Source organism: Neovison vison, chromosome 7, assembly GCF_020171115.1.
Source record: "Neovison vison isolate M4711 chromosome 7, ASM_NN_V1, whole genome shotgun sequence".
Taxonomy (NCBI): Eukaryota; Metazoa; Chordata; class Mammalia; order Carnivora; family Mustelidae; genus Neogale; species Neogale vison.
In genome coordinates, this window is record NC_058097.1 from 101,526,942 (window position 1) to 101,551,014 (window position 24,073).

Consider the following 24,073-nt stretch of genomic DNA (forward strand, 5'->3'; position numbering starts at 1 on the left):
GGGGGAACTGGGAACATCTGGTGTTGGGAACACAGAACGTTGCTCATTTTAAAGCAAAGAGTTACAATAACTTAAGGGGTTGGAAATGGAAGAGAAAATGCCCAAAGAAAATGAAGACAGTCTGGAGAAACAGTCTCTTGTCCTTTAAAACAAACACAAACAAAACCAAAACAAGTTTATTTGGTTCTAATCTTAAAGGAACCTTCCTAGAAAGTTTTCAATTTGCATGATTAGCAAATAAGCAGACTTAGGAGGGGAGAAAGAGAGAGAGAGGAGGGAAGGAGGCAGGGAGGCAAGGAAGGAGGAGGGGGGAGAGGAAGGAAGGATCAAAGAATCAAAAAGAAGAAAGAAGGAAGGAAGGAAAAAGTAAGGGGAAAAAAAAAAAGAGGAAAAAGAAAAGGGAAAAGCAAAGAAAGGAAAGAAGGAAGGAGCGCGCGCTTGTGGCTCCGCCTAGTTCTGGGTTATCCCGGCCCCGAAAGTGCTGGCGGCCAGACCGGCTGACTTCTGGAGGCCGGTTCAGATCCCTTTAAAGGCGGAGACCCCCAGTTGGACGCGGGGAGAGGCCGGCGGGAGCGAGGCCTGAGCCTCGGGGGACGCGGCATCTCCTCAGCCGGGTGCCCGGCTCTGCGCTCGGCCGCGCCGCTGCGCCCGCCGCCCCGCCCGAGCTCGCTCCGCCCCAGAGCCCCGGCCCCCTCCCCGCGGGGTCCCCTCGCCGGACGCGCTCAAGCTAGGTCCCCCGGTGGCCCCTGAGTGGTGACTTCTCCCCCGGCCGGCCGGGGAGCCGCTCGCAGAGCTCGGAACCGCAGACGTCCGCGACCCCCGCCCCAGCGTGGTGCGGGGCGCAAGGGTCTGCCGGCGGCCAGTCTGACCCCTGCGCGCGGGCTCTCCGCGCACCCGCCCGCCCGGCTCGCCGACGTGCCTTCCGCGGGAGCCGGTTGTCCACCGGCCGGGCGCTCGCGCCATGAACCAGAGCCCGGTGTTCGCGCCCCGCAGGGGCGGCTCTCCCCGGCGTGCGGCCGGGGCCGGCGCGCGGCGCAACGAGAGCCAGGACTACCTGCTCTTGGACTCGGAGCCAGGAGACGACGGCTGCCCTCAGCCCCCGCGGCCGGCCTACGGCTACTACCCCTGCCTGTGAGTGCGGGCGCCGCGAGCGGGGGGAAGGGGGCGCGGGCGGGCGGGCGGGGGGCGCCGGCGGGGCCGCGCGCGTCCGGACACGCGTGTCCCTCCCCGGGCGGTGCGAGCCTGGGCTGGGCCCCGAACAAGCGGAGGGCGCGCGCGTCGAGGTTTTGTTGCTGGTGAGCGCACCCGGATCTGTTGGCCCCGTACAGCGTGTCCTCGGGGTACTGACCCCCAGCGGCTGTCCGTCCGCTCAGATCCCTTGTCCCTGCGCCACGGGCACTGGCACGGGCTGGGCCGCGAGACTCGGGGTCTGGGGGAGAGAGTGCCACCCGGCTCAGGGTCCCCGGCGCTGCCTGGCGCGCGCCGCGGGGCCTGCCCCTGCCCTCGCGGGGCGCGTTCGGGCCCTCCCGCGGCCAGACCCCGCACAAGTTGGCGGGTGACAGTGGAGGGGCGACCTGGCCCGGCACACCCGGCCCCCGGTCACCGGGTTAGGTCGGGGACAGGGAAGTGCGGGAGGCTTTCTCACCCTGAGAGCCAGGCGCGTTCACCAGGGGCGCCCAGGGGGTGCGGGAGACTTGCCAGCTGTGGAGGCGAGGGTGTCGAGGTCGTTTGCGGGGAACTAGTAGCAAATACGGGATTTTATTTAAGAACCTGGAGGTTTTTTGGTTTTTCTTTTGGCGGGGGGGGGGGAATTGGGGGTTGGCAGGGGCGGGCAGAGGGTGGAATGAGGGAGAAGCCTTCCCTCCCCCCACGCTCCGGGGAGCGAACAGGCAGCTGGCAGATAGCATTTCTGCCTCTTTGTCACGTCCCTCGATTGGGTAGTGTGGGTCCCTGACGTTCTTCTCGCACGCGGTTTCCCGAGGAAAGCAGCGTTCAGCCCCAGTTCGGTAAGCAGCTCCAGCGTGTGTGGTAGGCGTGGGTGGGGGAGCGCTCCCCTCCCCATTCCACCCCCCACTGCCAGGCTCCTGCAAACCCTTGGTCAGGTCTGCCCAGAGTGAAGACCTGGTGTGTTCCCTTTCTCAGAAAGAGGTGAGCCCCAAGAAATGATGCATCTAATTTTTTCCCAAGATAGAAGAAAAAAGTTGGAACTCGTACCACCCATCTATCTGCTGTACGATTTGAAAGCATTTACTATTATTTTTTCTTCCTTTTTCAAAAATTAAGATCTTTTTCACATACCATAGAGTTCACCCGTTTACATTGTACAGATCAGTGGTTAATAAATCCACAAAGGTGTGAAAAAAAATCACTATCTAATTCCATGACATTTTCATCATCCACAAAAGAAATCTTGTACTAGACATTGAATTAGGGAATATTTCTATGTCTTACAGCATAGTGCTCAAACGTTAATGGGCAGATGAAATAACTCCCCCCTCCCCCAAATCTTGTTAAAATGCAGATTCTGATTCAGTAGGACTTAGGTGCTGCCCAAGATTCTGTGTATCTGACTACCTCTGAGATGCCACTAGTGCGTGGACCACACTCTGGGGAGCAAGGAGATACATGCCAAGAAAAACAGAGAGGAAGAAAAATAAATCAATCCTGGGTATTCTGAATACTGCTATTTTCAAACATGCTCTGAGGGTATATGTTTAAAACATAAGTGAAGTTTTCGTATTGGCTTAGACTTGAGACCTACTAAGCCTGAGGTCCAGGTAGTTGGTCATGTCACCTGTAGCTAATTAAGCAGCATTTAAGAGCTATGTTGCTTTTTAACATTCAGGCTGTCCTGTAGAGAAAATTTTATTTTTTTTTCACCTGATTGTACTGTAATCATTTGTTATTGTGTTGAGAAAAATAATCTGATTTTTGACACTTGCAGTTGTAAATGAGGAGTGAGAGAGGCTAAGAGTAGTAATTCCAGATCGTCTCCCACGGCTTTCTTCGAACGTGACCCACCACCGCCTTATTGATGTAGCCCTTTAACATCACCTCCTCTCCAGAGAATAAGCATTCTCCTCTCTCACTTGAGGAGTCAGAGCTTTTCAAATATGTAGACCAGAGCAGCAGAGATGACCTTTTTAATGTGTTTCTATTCTTAATGAACACCCCTATCATGGCAAAGAAACGATCATTAATTATAGAGTAAACCGTATTCCAGACTGTTTGTTTTGTCTAAATCTGTTATTTCCAAAAGATTCTATGGTTACTCTTCATCACTGTGTGCTCTGGTAAGGTTTTCTGTTTTTTTTCCAGCTGAATAATCAAGCAAGTACAAACTTTAGACCAGTCAACAGCGCAGCATTTCACACCTACGATGTAGGAGAGGAGCTAAGGGAAGTCACTTCCTTCTGATAGAGAGTACAAAAAAGCCCTTCCTCACAGTCAGACTTGTGATGTAAACTGTCCTCTATGTTGCCAGAGTGGGAGGTGTGTTACTTGTGAAAGTGGCAATCATTAGTGCACTGGAGATGAGGGCATCACCATTTTCTCAAATCATTGAGATTTTTCCCTTAGAAGAGCTCAGATTATTGCAAGTTGCCATTTCTGTGGGATAAATTCTATGACTTTTGGTAAAAAATTCTGTTTCATAGTTTCCTTATGTGGAAAGATTTTTGGGCCATATTATTTATGTCATGGGGTTATTACTACTGAAAATTAGGGCCAATTGTCTTGAGAGAAGTTGCACATTTTCAGGCGTTAATAGTGTTTAAGTGGTAACTTCCGAAATACTGGTCAGTGAAAAGAGATTCCCTTTCTCTCTCTTCCCTACATTTAGTCAGAAATCAGTTAGTACTCTCTCAATTAATCAATTGGAGATGGTGACTAGCAAAACAGGGTCTTAGTCCTTCCCAGGAGCCAGGAGACTTAATTCACTTCCAAGGTGAAAGTTTGCCTCCCATCTGTTACTACTGAACATGGGAAGAATCCTGGGCATAAAAAGTAACGTGAAAGGTTTCTAACTCCTCAAGATCTGACTGAAATACAGTTCCACTAACCTTCAGCTTGGAAAGGACTAATTGATTAAATGATTATGAATAATGAAACAGTAGAGTGTTGATAAAAGCTCTTGCAAAAAAAAAAAACCCTCTTGCAATGCAGTAGACTGAGATAATCTAAAAAATTTTTATGGCCACAAATACCTCGTAACACTGGGTAAAATGTTTAAAAGGATTTCAGAACAGTAACTAATTTTGCAGTCAGTCAGTCAGTGAGAAAGGATTATGAGCATGTGCCTGAAGAAAAGCAGTTAAAAGGGAGAGTATAGTCTGTGTTGAACTGAGTCGTAGCTGCCTTATGGATTAAGCATCTGCATGAACACGGAGGTTGTCCCATGCCTGCATGGGACAGAGATGGCGCTGAGGCCTTGCTACCAGCTGAGGGCTGGAGCTAGGACCGAGACAGGCCTGCCTCTTGCCTAAAACCAAGCCCTTTCCTTAAGGAAACGTTGGGCTGGAAAAATGCCACCAGCAATGAGTGAGAACGAGAACCCTGGTTAGTAAGAGAGAAAGAGATCTGCTAAGAATTGGATTCTTTGTGCCTATGTCATGCCAGTTTCTGTTTTTGCTTTTTTAAAAAAATTAACATATAATGTATTATTTGCTTCATGGGTACAGATCTGTGAATCATCAGTCTTACACATTTCACAGCACGTAGCACATGCCCTCCGCAATGTCCATCACCCAGCCACCCTGTTCTTCTCTCTCACCCCCCAGCAACCCTCAGTTTTTTTCCTGAGATTAAGAGTCTTATATGGTTTGTCTCCCTCCTGGTCCCATCTTGCTTCATTTTTTCCTCTTTGCCCCCCACAACCCTCCACCCGGCCTCTCAAATTCCTCATATCAGAGAGATCTTATGATACTCATCTTTCTCTGATTGACTTATTTCGCTCAGCGTAATACCCTCTAGTTCCATCCATGTCATCACAAATGGCAAGATTTCATTTCTTTTTATGGCTGCATAGTAGTCCATTGTGTATATACACCACATCTTCTTTATCCATTGTTGATGGACATCTAGGTTCTTTCCATGGTTTGGCTATTGTGGACGTTGCTGCTGTGAACATGCAGGTGCACGTGCCCCTTCGGATCACTACATTTGTATCTTCAGGGTAAATACCCAGTCGGGAGATTTCTAGGTCAAAGGTAGCTCTGTTTCAACTTTTCAAGGAATCTCCATGCTGTTTTCCAGAGTGGCTGCACCAGCTGGCATCCCCACCAACAGTGTAGGAGCATTCCCCTTTCTCCGCGTTGTTTTTTACACCACCTGCTGACCTAGAAATCTTCATGTCGAAAAATACCCCTGAGAACCCTTGAGGAGTAAAGCGCAAAGCTGTCCCCAGGCAGTGGTACCAATCATCTGGACTGCCCAGGGTTTTCAAGGAAACAGCAAGCCTACTGAAGAAATGCTCACTGTAATACGTGACCAGACGCACAAGGAAACGATCAGACGTTCTCAACGAAGGAGAGTGGGCAGAGGATGTGATCCCTGGGGAGAATCAGCAGGAGACAAAACAGCAGTTTGTAAGCTAAAACCCTTGACATAATGTAACAACATGAACAAGAATGTAAAACGGGCGTGAATAAAGTGTTGACAACATATAGCAAGAAATTAAACCTGAAGAAAATAAAAGACCAGTTGTTTAAAGACAGGCAAATAGAAATATCTATAAATGAAAAATAAAATTTTGAAATAACTGAAGGGGAGGGTTAAAATGCAGATTAAGGATAGCATAATTGATGACAATACCCAGAATGCAGAGACATATAAGAATGAAAATATGAACATCATTGAGTTATGGAACAAGAAAATAGCAGTCCCAGGAGAGAACACAAACAGCAAGGGAGAGGCAGCATTTGAATAGATCATGGGTAATGATTTTCCAGAAATGGTGAATTCTCATGTTGATCAAGTACATCAGTAGTTCAAACCAGAAAACTAAAACCATATGAACACATCATGTCGAAATTACAGAACATGAAAGACAAGGGGAGATATTTAAAATGAACCAAGATACAAGTGACTTGGAGTAAGTTATAAAATAAAGATATATTGTGGGAATGTACTGGCCGTGTATCTTGGTACCTGCTCTACAATGTGTGGCTTGTAAGCACTGTGATTTTTTTTTTTTTACATAGAAGAAATTGTTTGTGTAATGTTTTACACAACTTTGGTGTTCTGTTGCTGGCAGGATCTCTTTATAATATGGACAAAAAGGGGTACGTATGCAGCGACTTTGATGTCGGAGAGAAGGCTAGTATTCATTACGACCTTTGAAAAAATGGAATCTAGAACCACAAAGCAAAGGCCTAGACTTTGGTGAAGGGTCTGCAGGTTAGAAGCTGCAAGTAGGTAAAAGCCAATGTAAAACTCCCCTTCGCATGTTGCTTCCCCCGAGAGGCCCCATTTAAGGTGGGTTTGTGTGCTTGACAGAAACCACCCATTTTGTTTCCAAACCTCCCCTGGTTTGACGTATTCAACATCTGCTGATAACAAATTATTACCATGGGCACTTTTTTAAGGGGGTGATCTTTGCAGGTTGTGCAGTTACTGCCAGATGTGCTGAAAGGCCCACATTTATTCTGTAGCAGAATGTTTATTTACCTCTAGAAGACATTGTGTTTTTTTCTAGACAGTTATGTTCCATGTGTTATAAGAAGTAACGTCATAAGGCAATTCATCCTCGCCTCCTACAGAGTAAATCATAAAAGGAAAACATTTTCTTGAGTCCGTCCTTGTTTTTCCCCCCTTTTATGAAATATGCTAAATATAATTGGATCCAGTTGGATAAAATTACCATTTGTGATTGCTCTTTGTTTAGGAATCTTCTGGGACTTTCCGTACAGGGAGAAGGGCTCATCTATATGCCCAATTTCAGTTAAACTTTGGTGTCTAAAATTGGTATGCTGTTCAAGACTCGTAAGCCATTGGAATGGATTGAACCACATTTCTTACAGAATGTCTGCAGCAAGCTGGTAGAAATGAATGTTACAGATTCGCAAACAGCATATGTGATTGCGGCATAACTGTTCTCTACCTAATTCGGGTCACTCAGCCAAGACCAAGAGGAGAAGTGATGTTAACTAGAGCTATTCACAGTTTACTGTGATTTTCTCAAAAATATTTCCATGTGTTTGAGGGACTGTTCAAAACTTTGAATACCTACCTTGTAGCAGGTCCTCCCCTGCCTGTCGTTCCGATGTAGTAGTTTGCTCTGTGGAGCAAACTGTGGTTCTCGTAACGTCCACTTAATAAGTGGCAGGGCTGGAATTAAGCCATGCTCCGGCTGGGATATGGTTACTAAGTTGCTGGGCTGGGGGGCGGCGCACAGCCCCTACTCCGCATCCTGAGCCCCTGGGGACGTGGTGGCACATGCCCTTGGAGAGCACACGCATCCTTTCTTCGGCCTTTTCACAGGGACTTGAGACGGCACAGGTGGGCTCCGATCTCCTGAAGCGAGGGGGCCGTCCTGTGCTCATTCTCTTTCCACTGAAATCACCCTCTCTGAGGCCTGAGCGTCATATCCTATTTCTCCGTTCGCTCGCTTACTAGTCTGCTGGAGCATTCATCTCCGCTGGCCCCCGACCCTGGACAGCAGTAACGGAAGCAGTGGCTGGTGTGCTCCGGGCTTTAGCAGCCTCTGTGTGGGAGCCTCTTGTAAGGGCCTCGGAGGTAGTAGCCGACTCCGTCCTGACTCAACAGGCCCATGACATGCACACTTTCATAATTCCCATTTTACTGACAAGAACACAAAAATACCACAGTAGAGAGGTTAAGGGACTTGCTGAAGATGACATGCTTAGAAGCTGACTGAGAGAGGACGGAAGACAGGAAGGAGGCAAAGACTCCGGTTATCGCTTATCCAGATAAACAGGGAAGCTAGGTTTTGAGAAACTGTCAGTCTTTGTCACCAAAGGAAAATCATGAATGTCCCAAACCTAGCTAATCTGTAGATGACTTACTAATTTTACCAAACGGCCCACAAGCTAAGGATGACTCCTCAGAGGTTACAAGAGAGGAAGCTTGCTTTTATTCCATTTCTGTCCGTCATGGGGGTGAGGCTGCATCTGTGCAGTGATACGCGGGGCGGGGGGATGCCAAGCCACAGCGCGATCTGCGTCGGTTTTAAAAGCATCGTACGTGGTATTCCTCGGAAAGTATATATTGTCAGAAGCAATTGCAGTGTGGACAGCCACATGAAGACTCACTGTCTCCCCCAGACAGGTTTCGTCTTTCAATTCCAGTAGCTCTGGCTTGTAGCATGAAACCCTTGCACAAAATTGGGAAGAGATCCCTTCGTGGGAATTCCCACGAGAAGCCTCTTGGCAGTTATAGTACGAACCGGAAGTGACATGTTTCTAAAGTTCTTTGTGAAATTCTTTTAGGCAGATATGCTGTAACAGATGAAACTAGTTTTTATTGTTACTATGTTAAGTTCTTTTGGACAAGAATTTTGCCATGAGTAGGCTGGTCAGCAGTGGTGAGATGCTGATCCCCGGGCACTGTGAGATCTGGGAGAATGTTTTGTGCAGACACCTTTTCTTGGAAGGACATTCAGGGCCAGACACTGTATTCCATTTTGCAGAATGCATTCATTGCTTTCAACAAATACTTGTTTAAGCTCCTTTAATGTGCCAGGCATCATATGTGGGTCCCACAGACACCATATTTCCTTGACTCTCGAGTTCTGTCAGTTGTGTAGCCTGCCCTGATATTTTATATGTTTTCAAAACACAAGCAAAAAAACACTTTTGATTAAACTATACTATAGAGTTTTGTTTTCTATCTATTGAAATGCTCTTTATACTTCATTTAGATACAGATTTGGGTCATATGTCACTCTTATGCACATATAAAATAAAGAAATCTAAACAAAATAAATTTGCTTAAAGAATTCCCCAAGTTCAGGGGCACCTGGGTGGCTCAGTGGGTTGAGCCTCTGACTTCGGCTCAAGTCATGATCTCAGGGTCCTGGGATCGAGTCCCGCATCGGGCTCTCTGCTCAGTGGGGAGCCTGCTTCCTCTTCTCTCTATCTGCCTCTCTGTCTACTTGTGATCTCTGTCTGTGAAATAAATAAATAAAATCTTAAGGAAAAAAAAAGAACTCCCCAAGTTCCTTCATATCCAGAAAAGGGCTTTCTGAGTCACTTTCCAACACAGAATCTTCAGTGCCCATGTTTTCCCACACAGACTTGTCCTCGGTGCCAAAAAGAACGACAGTGATCCAGCATTTCCTTGAAGAACTCAAAGAGCCTGTGGAGAGCAGAAGCCGTGGGTGCGAGGCGTTCACACGACTTTGCAATCACGGGAGCAAGACGGTTTTATTAACAGCTCCCGGTGTTCTGTGTGCTAGAGTTGGGGTCAGGGAGAGAGACGACGGGGCAGGAAAGATTACAAGGTCAAGGACATTCGTTCTGGTCTGTCCAGAATTTACAGGGTTTGAACTTTATTCTCTAGCAGGTGTTAAAACACGGACAGGACCGTGACCGTCTTTTGCTTTATTTGTGTTAGCGACCTTGATCCTCCCAGCAAACCCGTGTGGTAGGTTCTGGGATTTCCAACTGTTATGGAGGAAGCCGAGATTTCAAAAATGTAAGGGAACGTCCCATTTTATGCCCGTCAAGCATGTGCACCAGGACTTGAGCTCACAGCTGCCGGGTTCTGTGAGCCGCTGTTTGCTCGCTTGCTTGTTTCTTTTTGGCCCTCCTCGTCTGTCCTTCTTTCCGTGCCGGAAGGACACCTCCCTGAGGACAGGGGCCAAGCCTGTGAACAGTCACGGGGGACTCCTGGGATGTTTGTTGAATGAATGAATGGCTGTTTCTTTCACGCAAAGTGATGTCACTGGGTTGGCCTTGCCTCCGATGTTCTCTCTCTGGGCCTCTCAGGGTGTTGCCTTTGCTGCGAAGGTACCGTTTTTGGTGTTTGCTTTTTCGGAAACACTGCAATACTGGAGTTTTATGGTCTTACAGTTCAGGTCAGCTGATGAATTCTAAGAGTGTGGTGGCATATGCTTGAGCTCTAAAGTAGTGTTTATTACATATTTTTAATAATCCTACAATCAAGAAAAGATTGATATAAACTATTTCTTTTTTTTTTTTCATTGTGCTGACTAAACACCCAGGGGGATTTTTCTTTTTTGTTTTTACTAAACTTCTGCGAGGAAAGGTACTTGAATTTTTATGCAAGTTAAATGGAAACAGTTTTTAAAAAACTGAACTTCCCAAGACCAAAACACTTTGTATTTAGGAAAGTCTTAAGTCCTTGAATGAAATAATCCAGCTTAAAATCAAGAAAGTGAGAAAGGCATGGCTAAGTGAAAATGGTCTGAAATTTGCGTATTATTGATAACATTTTTTTTAAAGATTTTTATTTATTTATTTGACAGAGATCACAAGCAGGCAGAGAGGCAGGCAGAGAGAGAGAGAGAGAGAGGGAAGCAGGCTTCCCGCTGAGCAGAGAGCCCGATGCGGGGCTCGATCCCAGGACCCTGAGACCACGACCCGAGCCGAAGGCAGCGGCCCAACCCACTGAGCCACTGATAACTTTGTTTGGGCTAGGTCGTGCCATGGACAGACCTTACAGTAGTCAAAGTCATCTAGTTGATTTTCATTACAATCTGTCTTCTAAAAATTGGATCAATTATTTTCAAATTGCTTTACAATCCCTCCTGCACCCAGAGGGGCTGAGCAGTTATCTTCAGCCCCTTCTCTTGCAAGAGTCAGAGACGCACTCACTGGAACATTACAGAGAGAGCTGCTTACTAAAGGAAGACTGATGCACATTATGTGAGGTAAACACAGAGAATGTATTAGCAGCCTCTTGTCTGAACTCATGTAGCAGAGGGTGAGGACGTGGTCTGCAAACCTGGCTGTATCTCAGAATCCCCTGGATTGTTCTTTTAAAATATAGAGTCCCTAAGAACGATGAAAGTCCCACTAAATCAGAGTTACTAGGAGGATTGCCCAGGAATAACATAAAAAAATTCCTCAGAATTTTGTAATTCTATTGTTTCAGGTACTTTAGATTCTCTCTGGAAACCAGAGGTAGAACTGAACCTAAAATCAAGAAAACCATTGCTGCATATTAATCCAGGAACAAAGCTACGAGATTTAAACATTCATTTTTCTACCTGGGATCCAATGAGCAGATATTATCAGATAAGTTGGGAAATATTATATTTTGAATCAGTTAAATCCTCCTCAAATGCTACTATATACCAGGTTCTATTGATATATTTGAGGAGAATAAATAATGTGTCTGTATGTCATGCTTGATACAGTGTCAGGAAAGTAATGTAGTATTTTGTGAGAAAGTATATGAGAAAAATGACCTTTCTAGTTTATTTCTTAAAATATGATGCAGTAGTTTTATATTTAAACTAGAGAACAAAAGAATTTTATTTCTATCTTAATATTGACCTTCTTCCTGATTTGGATTATCCATAATTTCAGAAAACATGAAGTAAATTTGTTCTTCTTCAGATCACCCAAGACTTTACGGGATAAAATTTCCCAAAGGGTAAAAATTTTCTTATTAAATAAGCTTACTGTCCCTTAGCTGGATTTTTTGGAACATCATGAGGTTTTGAAAAGCTTTTTTGAAATTCTGCCTCCAACGGTGTAGTACAATAGATTATCTTGGCAGTCAGCCTATGACAAAACGAAGAGATTCTGCATAAAACTCTATATTTCTGTGCTCGCACACAACGAGGAGAGTAAGAACCGGACTCTGTCTTTTCACGCACGTGGGACCGTGCTAGGGAGCAGCATGGCACAGTGAGTTCTCTTGAAAGGCAGGATTCCTGAAATCAGTTTCAGGAAACCACCCTGGACTTGAGACTGCTCAGTTCAAACAGGTCCGCTAGGTTCTCTGCAAATGGGAGGTCCCGGACGTGAGTGTGCATTTATCTAATTCACACAAAAAAACAGCCCTCCTGAGGTGGAGTCAGCAGAAACCACAGATGAGGTAGGACTCGCTCAAGGAACTCGCATAAGGGTTAATGACAAGAACATACGATGACTGTAGGAATTATGCCAAGAATACAGATGGAATCCTGACGTGAACAAGCAAAAGAAACTGTCCGAGACGAGCGGGCATCGTGAAAATATGACCATCAGTACAGCGCCCGTAACTTAATGGTTGAGATGAAGAGATCAGTGCATGAGAGATGCTGCTAGTCCTGGGAAAATCCCTGAACTCCACCTTCAATGTATGATTTCTACTGAATGCGTGTTGTTCTCACACTGTCGCAACGTCTGAAAAGCGTCCGTGGAACCATCCTGAGTCAGGGACAGTCTGTCCTCACCTGGAAACTTCCCTTGGAGGGTATCTGAGGGAGCACAGAAGTGACGGCGAGCACACGGATACCTTTGGAGTAGCCCAAAGTACCCACTCTCCTGTAACGGTCCTTCTGGGTGTGGGTGTAGACAAAGGCCAGAGCTGAAATACTCTGCGATGTCCTGTAAGCGGGGAGGGAGTTACCAGACGGAAATCCTGAAGTGATGCTGCTGGGAAGGGCGATGCTTTAACTGTATGTCGCACATTTTCAAAGGTGGCCTGTGTGAGAACGCACAAGATAGAAACAGAGTGCGTCACTCCACCACCCAGCGGAGGGAAAATAAAGAGAAAGAGGAAAATAAACACTGGGAAGAAAGCAAGCAGGGAAAAAGAAGCAAGATAAATTCAAAGTAAAAAGTAGGATATATATATATATGTGTATCTCATCCATATATGCCAGTTAAGATAATAAATTTAACTGACAGAATTCACCAAGGGGGGGGGAGAGCAGATTTACAGAATAGATTTTTCTTAATCTGGCTGTTTTTCATTTAACTACAAGACATATTTAAAACATAAGGACATGGAAAAACTGAACATCAAGAGAGGAAAGAAGATGTATTGGGCAAACACAAAGAGAAATAGGGGTAGGCACGCTAAACCAAAAGAGAAAAATGATTTAAAGGAAAAGCCATTAGTAGGGAGATACAGGAGCACTACAAGATTATGGAGTGTATAATTCATCTTGCAAGTATAAAAGTTAAAAACCTGCATTCCTACAATAAAGTAGCTTTAGAAATAAAAGCAAATATTGAAGGAACTCTAAAGGCCATATTGAAAACCTAGTCTTATAGTAGGAATCTCAATTTTTTGTTAGGTTGAATAAAAAATTATAAATAAGAACACTTGAAAGTTAAATTATCCAGAATAATTTATTAGGCATATATAGAATCTGACTATTTAAAGAGTGTTCATTTTTTTCCAAGCATGTGTGAAACATTGAATTTTGTTGAGTTTTGCTGTATCACCTAGCACACAAATTTTACTAAAGGAATATGTATCTCCTAGAAAAACTACCTGATCACAACACGAAGGAATTAGATAGGTCTCCTGAGGCCAGAGAAACAAAAGCAAAAGTGAACTATTAGGACTTCACCAAAATAAAAAGCTTCTGCACAGGAAAGAAAACCACCAACACAGCTGAAAGACAACGTACAGAATAGGAGAAGAGATTTGCAAATGATGTAGCCAATAAAGGGTTAGTATCCAAGATGTGGAAATAACTTACAACTCAAAACCAAAAAACCAAATAATCCAATTAAAAGATGGCAGAAGACATGAACAGACATTTCCCAAAGAAGACCTACAGATGGCCAACAGTCACATGAAAAGATGTTCAGCATCACTCATGATAAGTGAAATGCAGATCAAAACCGTAAGATGCCACTTCAGCTGCCAGCATGGCTAAAATCATCAAAACACAGGAAACAGCAAGTGCTGGTGAGGATGTTCATACAGCAAAAATAAATAGCTTTCAGAAATTTAAAAATGATGCATTTATATATATGTCCCATGGATAGGGAAGAAATCATAAGAGAAATTTTAAAATTTTAAAATGTTAAAATGAATTACAATGAAAATATTACATATGCCCCAAATTTGAAAATTTAAGACACAGTGGCCAATTTTTAGAATACTAGAATATATGAAAATTGACTCTTGAAGATATAGAAGTCCTAAATAGTTCTATAACAAATAAAGGTATTGAATCAGTAAATTAAAAATGTTCTTATAAAGAAAAGACATACTCAGAGTTTTCAAAGTAAGTTTTAATAAATTTCTTTTTTTCCTTTTAAATTTTTATTTCAATGCCAGTTAGTTAACAGATGGTGTTCTATTACTTTCAGGTATACCCTATAGTGATTCAACACCACCTAGTGCTCGTCACAGGAGCCCTCCTTCAACCCCATCATCTGCTTCCCCATCCTTTACCCACATCCCCTCTGGTGACCAGCAGTGTGTTCTCTAGATTCAAGAGTCTGTTTCTTGGTTTGTCTCTCTGTTTCTTTTCCCAATTTGGTTGTTTGTTTTGTTTCTTAAAGTTCACGTTAGTGAAATTGTATCGTATTTGTCTTTCTCTGACTGATTTCACTTGGCATTATATTCTGTAGATCCATCCATGTTGCAAATGGCAAGATTCGATTCTTTTTACTGGCTGAGTAATTTTCCATTGTATGTGTATGTCACTTCTTCCTCCATTCATCAGTTGATGGACACTTGGGCTGCTTCCCTATCTTGATTGTTATAAATAATGCTGCTATAAACATTGGGGTGCATGTATCCCTCTGAAGTAGTGTTCTTGTATTCTTTGGGTAAATATCCAGTAGTGCAATTGCTAAATGAGAGGGTAGTTCTGTTTTTAACTTTTTGAGGAAGCTCCACACTGTTTTCTGCAGTGGTGGCACCAGTTTGCTTTCCCACCAACAGTGCAAGAGGATTCCCCTCTCTCCACACTCCTGCTCACACTTGTGGTTGCTCATGGTTGACTAGCCATTCTGGCAGTTGTGAGGGATCTCTCATTGTAGTTTTGATTTGCATTTCCCTGATGATCAGTGATGTCAAGCATCTTCTCATGTGCCTGTTGGCCACCTGGATGTCTTCTTTGGAGAAATACCTGTTCATGTCTTCTTCCATTTTCTGAAGTTGGATTATTATCTAAGTTCTTTACATATTTTGGATATCAACCTTTTACAGGCTGTGTCATTTGCAAATATCTATTCTTATTCTGTAAGCTGTCTTTCAATTTTGTTGATTGTTTCCTCTGCTGTGCAGAAGCTTTTTATTTTGCTGTTGTCCCAATAGTTTTTCATTTTGTTTTCCTTGCCTTAGGAGACATATCTAGAAAAAAGTTACTATGGCCAACGTTAAAGAGGTTAGTGCTTGTGTTTTCTTCTCGGATTTTTATAGTTTCATGTTTCATATTTAGGTCTTTAATCTATTTTGAATTTTATTCTGTGTTTCATACAAGAAAGTGGTCCCGTTTCATTCTTTCGCATGTGGATTTTCTGTTTTCCCAACACAACTTGTTGGAGAGACTGTTTTTTCCATTCATTCTTCTTGCCTGCTTTTTTGAAGATTAGTTGGCCATATAGTTGTGGTTTTATTTTTGGGTTTTCTATTCCATACTATTGATCTGTGTATCTCTTTTTGTGCCAGTACCATACTGTTTTGGTTTCTGCATCTTTGTAATGTAACTTGAAGTCTGGTATTGTGATACCCCCAGCTTTGTTTTTCTTTTTCAAGGTTGCTTTGGCTGATCATGGTCTTTTGGGGTTTTTTGTTTCCTTACAAATTGTAGAATTGTTTGTTCTAGTTCTGTGAAAACTGCTTTGGCATTTTGCATTAAATCTGTAGATTGCTTTGGGGACTATAGACATTTTAACAATATTTGTTCTTTCAATCCATGAGCATGGATTCTTTGTGTCATCTTCAGTTTCTTCCATCAGTGTTTTATAGTTTTCAGATTACAGGTCCTTCCCCTCTTTGGTTAGGTTTATTCCTAGGTATCTTATTCTTTTTGGTGCAACTGTAAATGGGGTTGTTTTCTTAATTTCTACTTTTGCTCCTTCTTTATTGGTGTATAGAAATACAAGAGATTTCTGTGCACTGATTTTGTATCCTGTGACTTTACTGAATTCATTTATCAGTTCTAGCAGGTTTTTGGTGGAGTCTTTAGGGTTTTCTATGGATAGAATCATGTCTTCTGTAAATAATGAAATTTTGACTTCTTCCTTACTGATCTGGGATGCCTTTGATTTTTTTTATTTTAATTGTCTGATTGCTGTGGCTAGGACCTCCAGAACTCTGTTGAATAAGAGTGGCGAGAGAGGACATCTCTGTCTTATTCCTTGCCTTTGGGGAAGAGCTCTCAGTTTTTGACCCTTAAGGATGATGTCAGCAGTGGTTTTTTCATAGATGGCCCTTTATAGTGCTGAGATATGTTACCTCTAAACCTACTTTATTGATAATTTTATCATGAATGGATGTTGTATTTTGTCAAATTCTTTTTGTGAAAAGAAATGATTTTATGATTCTTATCCTTTGTCTTATTGATATGATGTATCACATTGATTGATTTGTGAATACTGAACCACACTTGCATCCTAGGAATAAATACCCCTTGATTATGGTGAATGATGTTTTTAATGTATTGTTTAATTCAGTTTGCTGCTATTTTGTTGAGAGTTTTTGCATCTATGTTCCGCAGGGATATTGGCCTGTAGTTCTCTTTTTTAGTGGGGTCTTTGTTTTGGTATCAGTTTAATGCTTGCCTTATAAAATGCATTTGTAAGTTTTCCTTCCTTTTCTATGTTTTGGAATCATTTGAGAAGAAGAGGTATTAACTCTTCTTTAAATGCTTAGTAAAGGTTACCTGTGAAAACATTTGGCCCTGGACTTTTGTTTATTGGGAGGGGAGTTTTTTGATTACTGAATCAATTTCTTCGATAATTATTAGTCTGTTCAAATTTTCTCTTTCTTTCTGTTTCAGTTTTTTTAGTTTATATGTTTGTAGGAATTTATCCATTTCTGCCAGGTTGTCCAATTTTTGGCATATAGTTTTTTATAATATTCTCTTATAATTATTTGTATTTTTGTGGTGTTGATTCTTATCTTTCCTCTCTCCTTTGTGCTTATATTTATTTGAATCCTTTCTCTTTTTTCTTGATGAGACTAGCTAGAGGATTATCAATTTTATTGATTTTTTTGAAGAACCAGCTCCTGGTTTTATTGATATGTTCTTTTTTTTTTAGTTTCTATATCATTTATTCTGCCTTGATTTTCATTTTATCTTTCCTTCTGCTGGCTTTATTTGTTGTTCTTTTTTCTAGCTCCTTTTGGTATAAGTTCAGGTTGTTTCTTTGAGATTTTTCTTGCTTCTTAAATTAGATTTTTATTGCTATAAACTTCCCTCCTGGAACTGCTTTTGCTGCACCTCAAAGGTTTTAGACTGTCATTTTTGATTTTCATTTGTTACCATGTAATTTTTTTATTTCTTCCTTTATTTCCTTGCCAACCTTTTCATTGTTCAGTAGCATGTTATTTAATCTCCATGTTTGTGGTCTTTCCAGATTTTTTTCTTGTGGTTGACTTCCAGTTTCATATTGTTGTAGTCAGAAAAGATGCTTGCTATGACTTTAATCTTCTTTACTGAAGCTTGTTGTGAGCTAATATGCGATCTATTCTGGAAAATGTTCCATGTGAAAAAGAATGTGTATTTTGCTCTTTTAGGGTGGAATGTTGTGAACATATCTGTTAAATCCATCTGGTTTAATGTGTCTTTCAAAGCCATGGTTTTCTTGTTGATTTTCTGTTTAGATGATCTGTACATTGCTATAAGGGAGGGTATCAAGGTCTCTTACTTTTATTGTATTATTATCAATTAGTTCCTTTTTGTTTATGAACGGTTTTATGTATGTGAGTGTTCCTATGTTGGGTGTGTAAATCTTAATAATCATTACATCTTCTTGAAGGATTATCCCCTTTATTATCATGTAATGTACATCTTTGTATCTTGTGACAGTCTTTGTTTTAAAGTCTATTCTGTCCAATGTAAGTATAGCTGTTCTGGCATTCTCCTGACTTCCATTTCCATGAGAGTTGTTTCTCCATCCCCTCACTTTTAATCTGCAGGTGTGTTTAGGTCTGAAATGAGTCCCTTGCTGGCAGCACATAGATGGGACTTGTTATTATTATTATTTTTTTAATCCATTCTGCCACCGTCTGTCTTTTGATTGGAGAATTTAGTCCATCTACATTCAAAGTAGTGATTGATAGATATGTATTGTCATTTTATTATTTGTAGTTGTTTCTGGAGATTTTCTCTGATCCTTTCTTGTTTTTCTCTCTTTCATGGTTTGCTGATTTTCTTTAGTGATAAATTGGGATTTCTTTCTCTTATTTATTGCACATTTACTAGTGGGTTTTAATGTATGGTTACTATTAAGTTTGTATAGAACCTGTTCCTCCTATAGCAGTCTGTATTAAGTTAATGGTGACTTACGTTTGAACCCATTTTTTACTCCTCCCCTCCCCACATTTCAGGTATATGTTGTTAAACATATCACATCATTTCATTTTGGGAGTCCCTTGACTGATTTCTTACAGAGAGGTTCACTTTTACTGCTTTTTAACTTCCTAACTTTATACTTTCACTTTTGGTCTTTTCTTTCCACTCAAGAGTCCTCTTTAGTATTTCTTTCAAGGCTGGTTAATGATCATGAACTCCTTTAGTTTTTATTTGTCTGAGAACCTCTTTATCTTTTCTTCTGTTCTGAATAATAGCCTTCCTGTATGCAGTATTATTGGTTGCAGACTTTTCCCTTTCATCAGGTAGAATATATCTGGAAATTTTCTGCTGAGAAAATCTGCTGATAGCATTACGGGTTTTCCCTTATAAGTTACTGTCTTCCTTTATCTTGCTGCTTTAAATTTTTTTTTACTTATCACTGTATTTTGCCAATTTATTTTTTTAAAGGATTTTATTTATTTATTTGACAGAGAGAGACACAGTGAGACAGGGAAGACAAGTGGGGAGAGGGCAAGAGGGAGAAGCCGGTCTCCCGCCGAGCAGGCAGCCCGACGAGGGGCTTGATCCCAGGACCCCAGGATCATGACTGCTGGAGTTGAAGGCAGCCACTTTATGACTGAGCCACCCAGGTGCCCCTGTATTTTGCTGATTTAATCAAAATATATCTTGGCGTGGGTCTACTTTTGTTGATTTCGATGGGAGTTCTTTGTGCCTCCTGCATCTGTACATCTGTTTCCTTCCACAGATTAGGGAGGTTTTCAGCTATTATTTCTTCAAATAATTTTCTGCCCCCTTATCTCTCTTCTTCTTCTGGGACTCCTGTAATATGATTCTTATTACACTTGATGGAATCACTGAGTTCCCAAGTCTATTTTAATTTTGTGTAATTCTTTTTTCTTTTTTTTGTTCAGCTTAATTACTTTCTATTACTCTGTCTTCTAGGTCATTAATTTGTTCCTCTGCTTCTTCCAGCCTGATGTTCATTTTATCATACATATTTCTCATTTCATTTACTGAGGTCTTTGTCTCTGCTATGTTATTCCTTATCTCTGTGTTAAGGGTCTCACTCATGCCTTTTACTCTTTTCTCAAGTCCAGAGAGTAACCTTATGATTATTACTGTAAATTCTCTATCAGTCATATTATTCATATCTGTTTCACTCAGATCTCTGGCTGTGACCTGTCCTGTTCTTTCATTTGGGACAAACTTCTGTGTTTCCTCTGTGGAAGATTGGCAAGTTGATTTTGAGGTTCATTAGCACTATGCTCTAACCAGCTGAGCTATCTGGCCAGCCTTGATCCTGGGATTTACACAGACATGCAGACAACCAAATTATAGTCCGTGCACTTGTGAAGAAGAATCATCTGGAGGGACATGCCTTACCAAATATCAGAATATATTATAACATTATAAAATTAAGCCAGTGTGATATTGCTGTAATAGAATAATTGAATCAAATTTATAAGAAAGAGGTATCTGGGCAAATCAATGAGAAAAAAAATTTTTATTAAATGGTGTTAAGGAAATTGTATATCCACACATGCAAAAAACTCCAATATTGGATCTGTACCTCAAATCCTACACAAAAATCTGCTCCAGCTGAATTTTAAGGGGGCAAAGCATGTGTAGTTTCTTTAAAACTTTTAATGACTTTGGAGTAGGAAAGGATTCTCATGACAGACACATATACACACACAAATCACAACGCATAAATTATAAAATTGATTACTTCATGAAAAATAAGAAACTCTGTTTCTCAGAACATATCATAACAAGAAAGGGAAGGCAGACTACAGACTGGAAAACGATGCTGACCACTTATAAAATACTGACAATGTATAAGTTCCCTGAAAGGTGGGCAAAAATACATGACTTTCTCACAACACCAGAAACACAAATGAGGAATAATCATTCTCAGTCTTGTTAGTAATCTGGAAAATACCAAAATAGTCACAAAGAGGTATCATTTGACATCCACTAAATTGGCCAAAACATAAATGAGCTATGTCCTATTGGGCATCTAGCATGATGTTGACCAACGAAACCCTATCCCCACTGTTGGGGATACATATCACAGGTGTACAGTCTGGTTAGAAAAAAACTGGGTAAAACTTGGTAAAGGTGATGATGAGAATACCTTAAAACCTGACAGTTTTACTCCTAAGACAGTGGTCTCAATGATAGTCATGTTGGTTTCTCTAAAAGAATGTTAAGAAATGTACGCCACCATGCATATTTAAGGTACCATCTGAAATTTTTCATCGTAGGGTTAAAAAGTTGCAAAGGAAGTAATTGCCAATCCATAGTGAAAATTAACATTTGTAAATAGGATGGATCATCCCTTTTAAAACTGTATTTCATTAAAGCTAAACGCTAGCAATGTGAGACTCATCACCATTAATTTAAAAATTCACAAGCTCTTGGGGTACCTGGCTGGTTCAGTGGGTTAAAGCCTCTGCCTTCAGCTCAGGTGATGATCTCAGGGTCCTGGGATCGACCCCACATTGGGTTCTCTGCTCAGCAGGGAGCCTTCTTCCCTTCCTCTCTCTCTCTCTGCCTGCCTCTCTGCCTACTTGTGATCTCGGTCTGTCAAATAAATAAATAAAATATTTTTAAAAAATTCACAAGCTCTTTTTTTAACATACTTACTTTCTCCCTTTCACTCGAAATCATGTTTTCAAATACCTGTCGTGTCACATGTATATTTCCTGGAAGCGTTTTATTGATGACCTTATGAAAGTTTTCTGAAGCAAGAGAAAAACCTATATAAAATTTTAAGATTAAAAATTTCTTCTGAGTTATTATTATAGTTACTAATCACACCAGGTGAACCGTAGAGCATTTCCTATGTGCCAGGTACAATTGTAATTACTGTACATGTATTAACCCATTTCACGTTCCCCATGTTCTTCAGCAGAACTTGTCTTTGTCCGCAGTTTACACTTGATGAGTTTGAAGCACAGGGAGATTCAATCACTTTCTCAGGTTTTTATAACTGGTAGTGTGTTCAGGATTGGATCCTAGATATTGTGGCTCCAGATTTCAGATTTTTTTTTTTAATCAAAAGCTCACACACTGCTCAGTAATCCTTTGGTTTTTTGTTTACTAATGATCAGAAATGTATCCCTTAAAAAGGTGCATGGGGAAACTTTGGGGGCCCTGGTGAAAGGAGGCTTCATTTGAACTCTGGGACATTTTTTTTTAATTTAAAGATTTTATTTATTTATTTGACAGAGAGAGATCACAAGTAAGCAGAGAGGCAGGCAGAGAGAGAGAGAGAGGAGGAAGCAGGATCCCCGCTGAGCAGAGAACCCAATGTGGATCTCAGTCCCAGGACCCTGAGATCATGACCTGAGCCGAAGGCAGCGGCTTAATCCACTGAGCCACCTGGCACCCCTGGGACATTTGTTTAATGTTGAAGGCAGCGCTGGCCACGTGCGGGCTCTTTTCCCTCTGCGAAGAAGGCAGGACACTGAAACGAAGGCCGGAGGGGAGAATCAGCATGACTGTTGGACTGCCAGACTGCAATGTGTTCTAAGGGAAGTCTAGGGGAAGTTTTAGGAAGGTGCATATGGATATGGACAATTTGAAAATAGGTTTTAGTAAAACTCTTCCCGTCATTGTACCTGGCCAAGTTGTCGAGGGCTCCAAGGGTATGGGTCAGGCCCTGCAGCCTGACTTCCCCCGAGCATGAGCCCATGACCCCCGGGGAGTGTCCTAGGCATCCAGGACAACTGCCTCAGCAATCACGAGGGTAGCGTCCGGCTGTGCGTGCACGTGTGTGTGTGTTTGTGTGTGTGTGTGTGTGTGTGTGTGTAAATGCACAGCCTGACTTCGGACCATCACTTTTGTGCTGTAAGTTCTCCACTGTTCTCAGATGCTCCTTTGCTCTGTCATTACTATATTTCACCGAATTGAAGGCATCACCATCATAAGATAAAATCTAATTTTAAAGATTATAAAATGCAAAAAATATGGAGTCGTTTATGATGAACAGGCATGGTTTCGGCTTGCCTATGAGCTTGGTCCTCCTGGGGGTGGGCTCCTGTCTTCCTCCCTCTGTGTGCCTCTGGCCCTCCAGCACTTGGCTGTGTAGAGCTGTTGAGCAGGTGCGTGTGAGGGCACGGCAGCACCGGCCTGCATTGTCTGTTGTGTGTTCTCTGCGTTTGTTCTTTTCCCCTCTTCTCTGCCTGGACAGAAATTCATCCTGAGGAAATAGCAACTGCACAGTAAACATTTGTGGATTCCTTGCCTGGTTTTAAAAGGAGAGGTCGGCTGGGATCAGAAATGGGAGAGCTTGGTGGTAACTAAGGGAAAGAGGCCCTGCTTCTGCTCTTGGACCGAGAGCAAGGGGAAAGAGTGTCCTTTGCTGTGAGCAAGACGGGGTTAGGGAGCACAGAGCAGGAAATAGCGTCTGGCGGAAAAGTACGCATCTCTCTGTTATCTGAAATCACGGTGTTTGTTTACGAGCCTTTTCCCCTCGTATCCCTGCTAGTGTGTAAGCTCAGCAAAGGGTGGGCTTGGAGTCACTTTCCACTCTATTCCTAGAGGCTACAGTAGCCCCTGTCTCATAGCAGACGATCCATAAACATGTTTTGAATAAAGCACTGAATAAGTGTTGCCCGAGTTTACCAATGCTTGAGAGGAGGGTTTTTTTTTTTTTTTTTAAGATTTTATTTATTTATTTGGCGGAGACAGAGATCACAAGTAGGCAGAGCAGCAGAGAGAGAGGAAGGGAAGCAGGCTCCCCACTGAGCAGGGAGCCGGATGCGGGGCTCAGTCCCAGGACCCTGAGATCATGACCTGAGTTGAAGGCAGAGGCTTAACCCACTGAGCCCCCCAGGCGCCCCTCGAGAGGAGTTTTTGTGTGTGGAAAAATTATTTACAATAACTCATGTTTTAATTTTATTTACTTACATTGGGTTGCAAAATGTAAATCCTAGTGTTTCTCAAGCTTTTGTTTAAAACATTTTTATTGAGTAATAATTGACATTATATTCGTTTCAACTATAACATAATGATTCAATATATGTGCATATTAAAAAATGATCACTGCAGTAATTCTACTTAACATCCAGGGCCACATATCATTACAAATTTTCTTTCTGAGAACATTTAAGATCTACTCTCCGTAAAAAAAAAAAAAAGAAAAGAAATCGACTCTCCTCACAGCTCTCCGATCCACAGCAGTGTTACCGGCTGCAGTCACCTTGCTGTACGCCTCATGCCCAGGACTTAGGAGCGTGTAACTGCAAGCTGGCGCTTTTCACCACCTGCACCCATCTTCCCCACACCCCGCCTCCGGCCACCACTCATCTGTTCTCTGTATCTATGAGTTTGGGTACTTTTTTTTGAAGATTCCATTTATAAATATAGCAACCTGTAACCTGTGTTTCACAAGCTCTCCAGGTGATTCTTTTCTAATATGTGCTAAAATTTGAGAGCCACCACCCACGAGAAGTTCTAACCATTGTGTCTCCGGATATATATAGAGGAATGTTCAAAGCATCGTCGTTTCTAATGTCAAATAATTATGCAACAGTCCTAAGAAAACACCGTAGGCTGCCTGCAGGTGTGGGCAGGTCAGAAAACAAATTAACAGCAGAGGATATTAGCATAGCTTGAACCACTTAATTTCCTTCACAT

At 42.1% G+C, this 24,073-nt stretch overlaps 1 protein-coding gene across 1 annotated transcript in view; it reads left to right on the forward strand.

Moving 5' to 3' along the window:
- The first annotated feature begins 961 nt into the window (after positions 1–961).
- TRPC6 (transient receptor potential cation channel subfamily C member 6) overlaps positions 962–24,073 on the forward strand; it is a 98,877-nt gene continuing 75,765 nt past the window's right edge. Inside the window, exon 1 of the mRNA XM_044260167.1 lies at positions 962–1,131. Within this exon, the coding sequence (XP_044116102.1) occupies positions 962–1,131 (170 nt within the window). The remainder of the gene's footprint in view (positions 1,132–24,073) is intronic.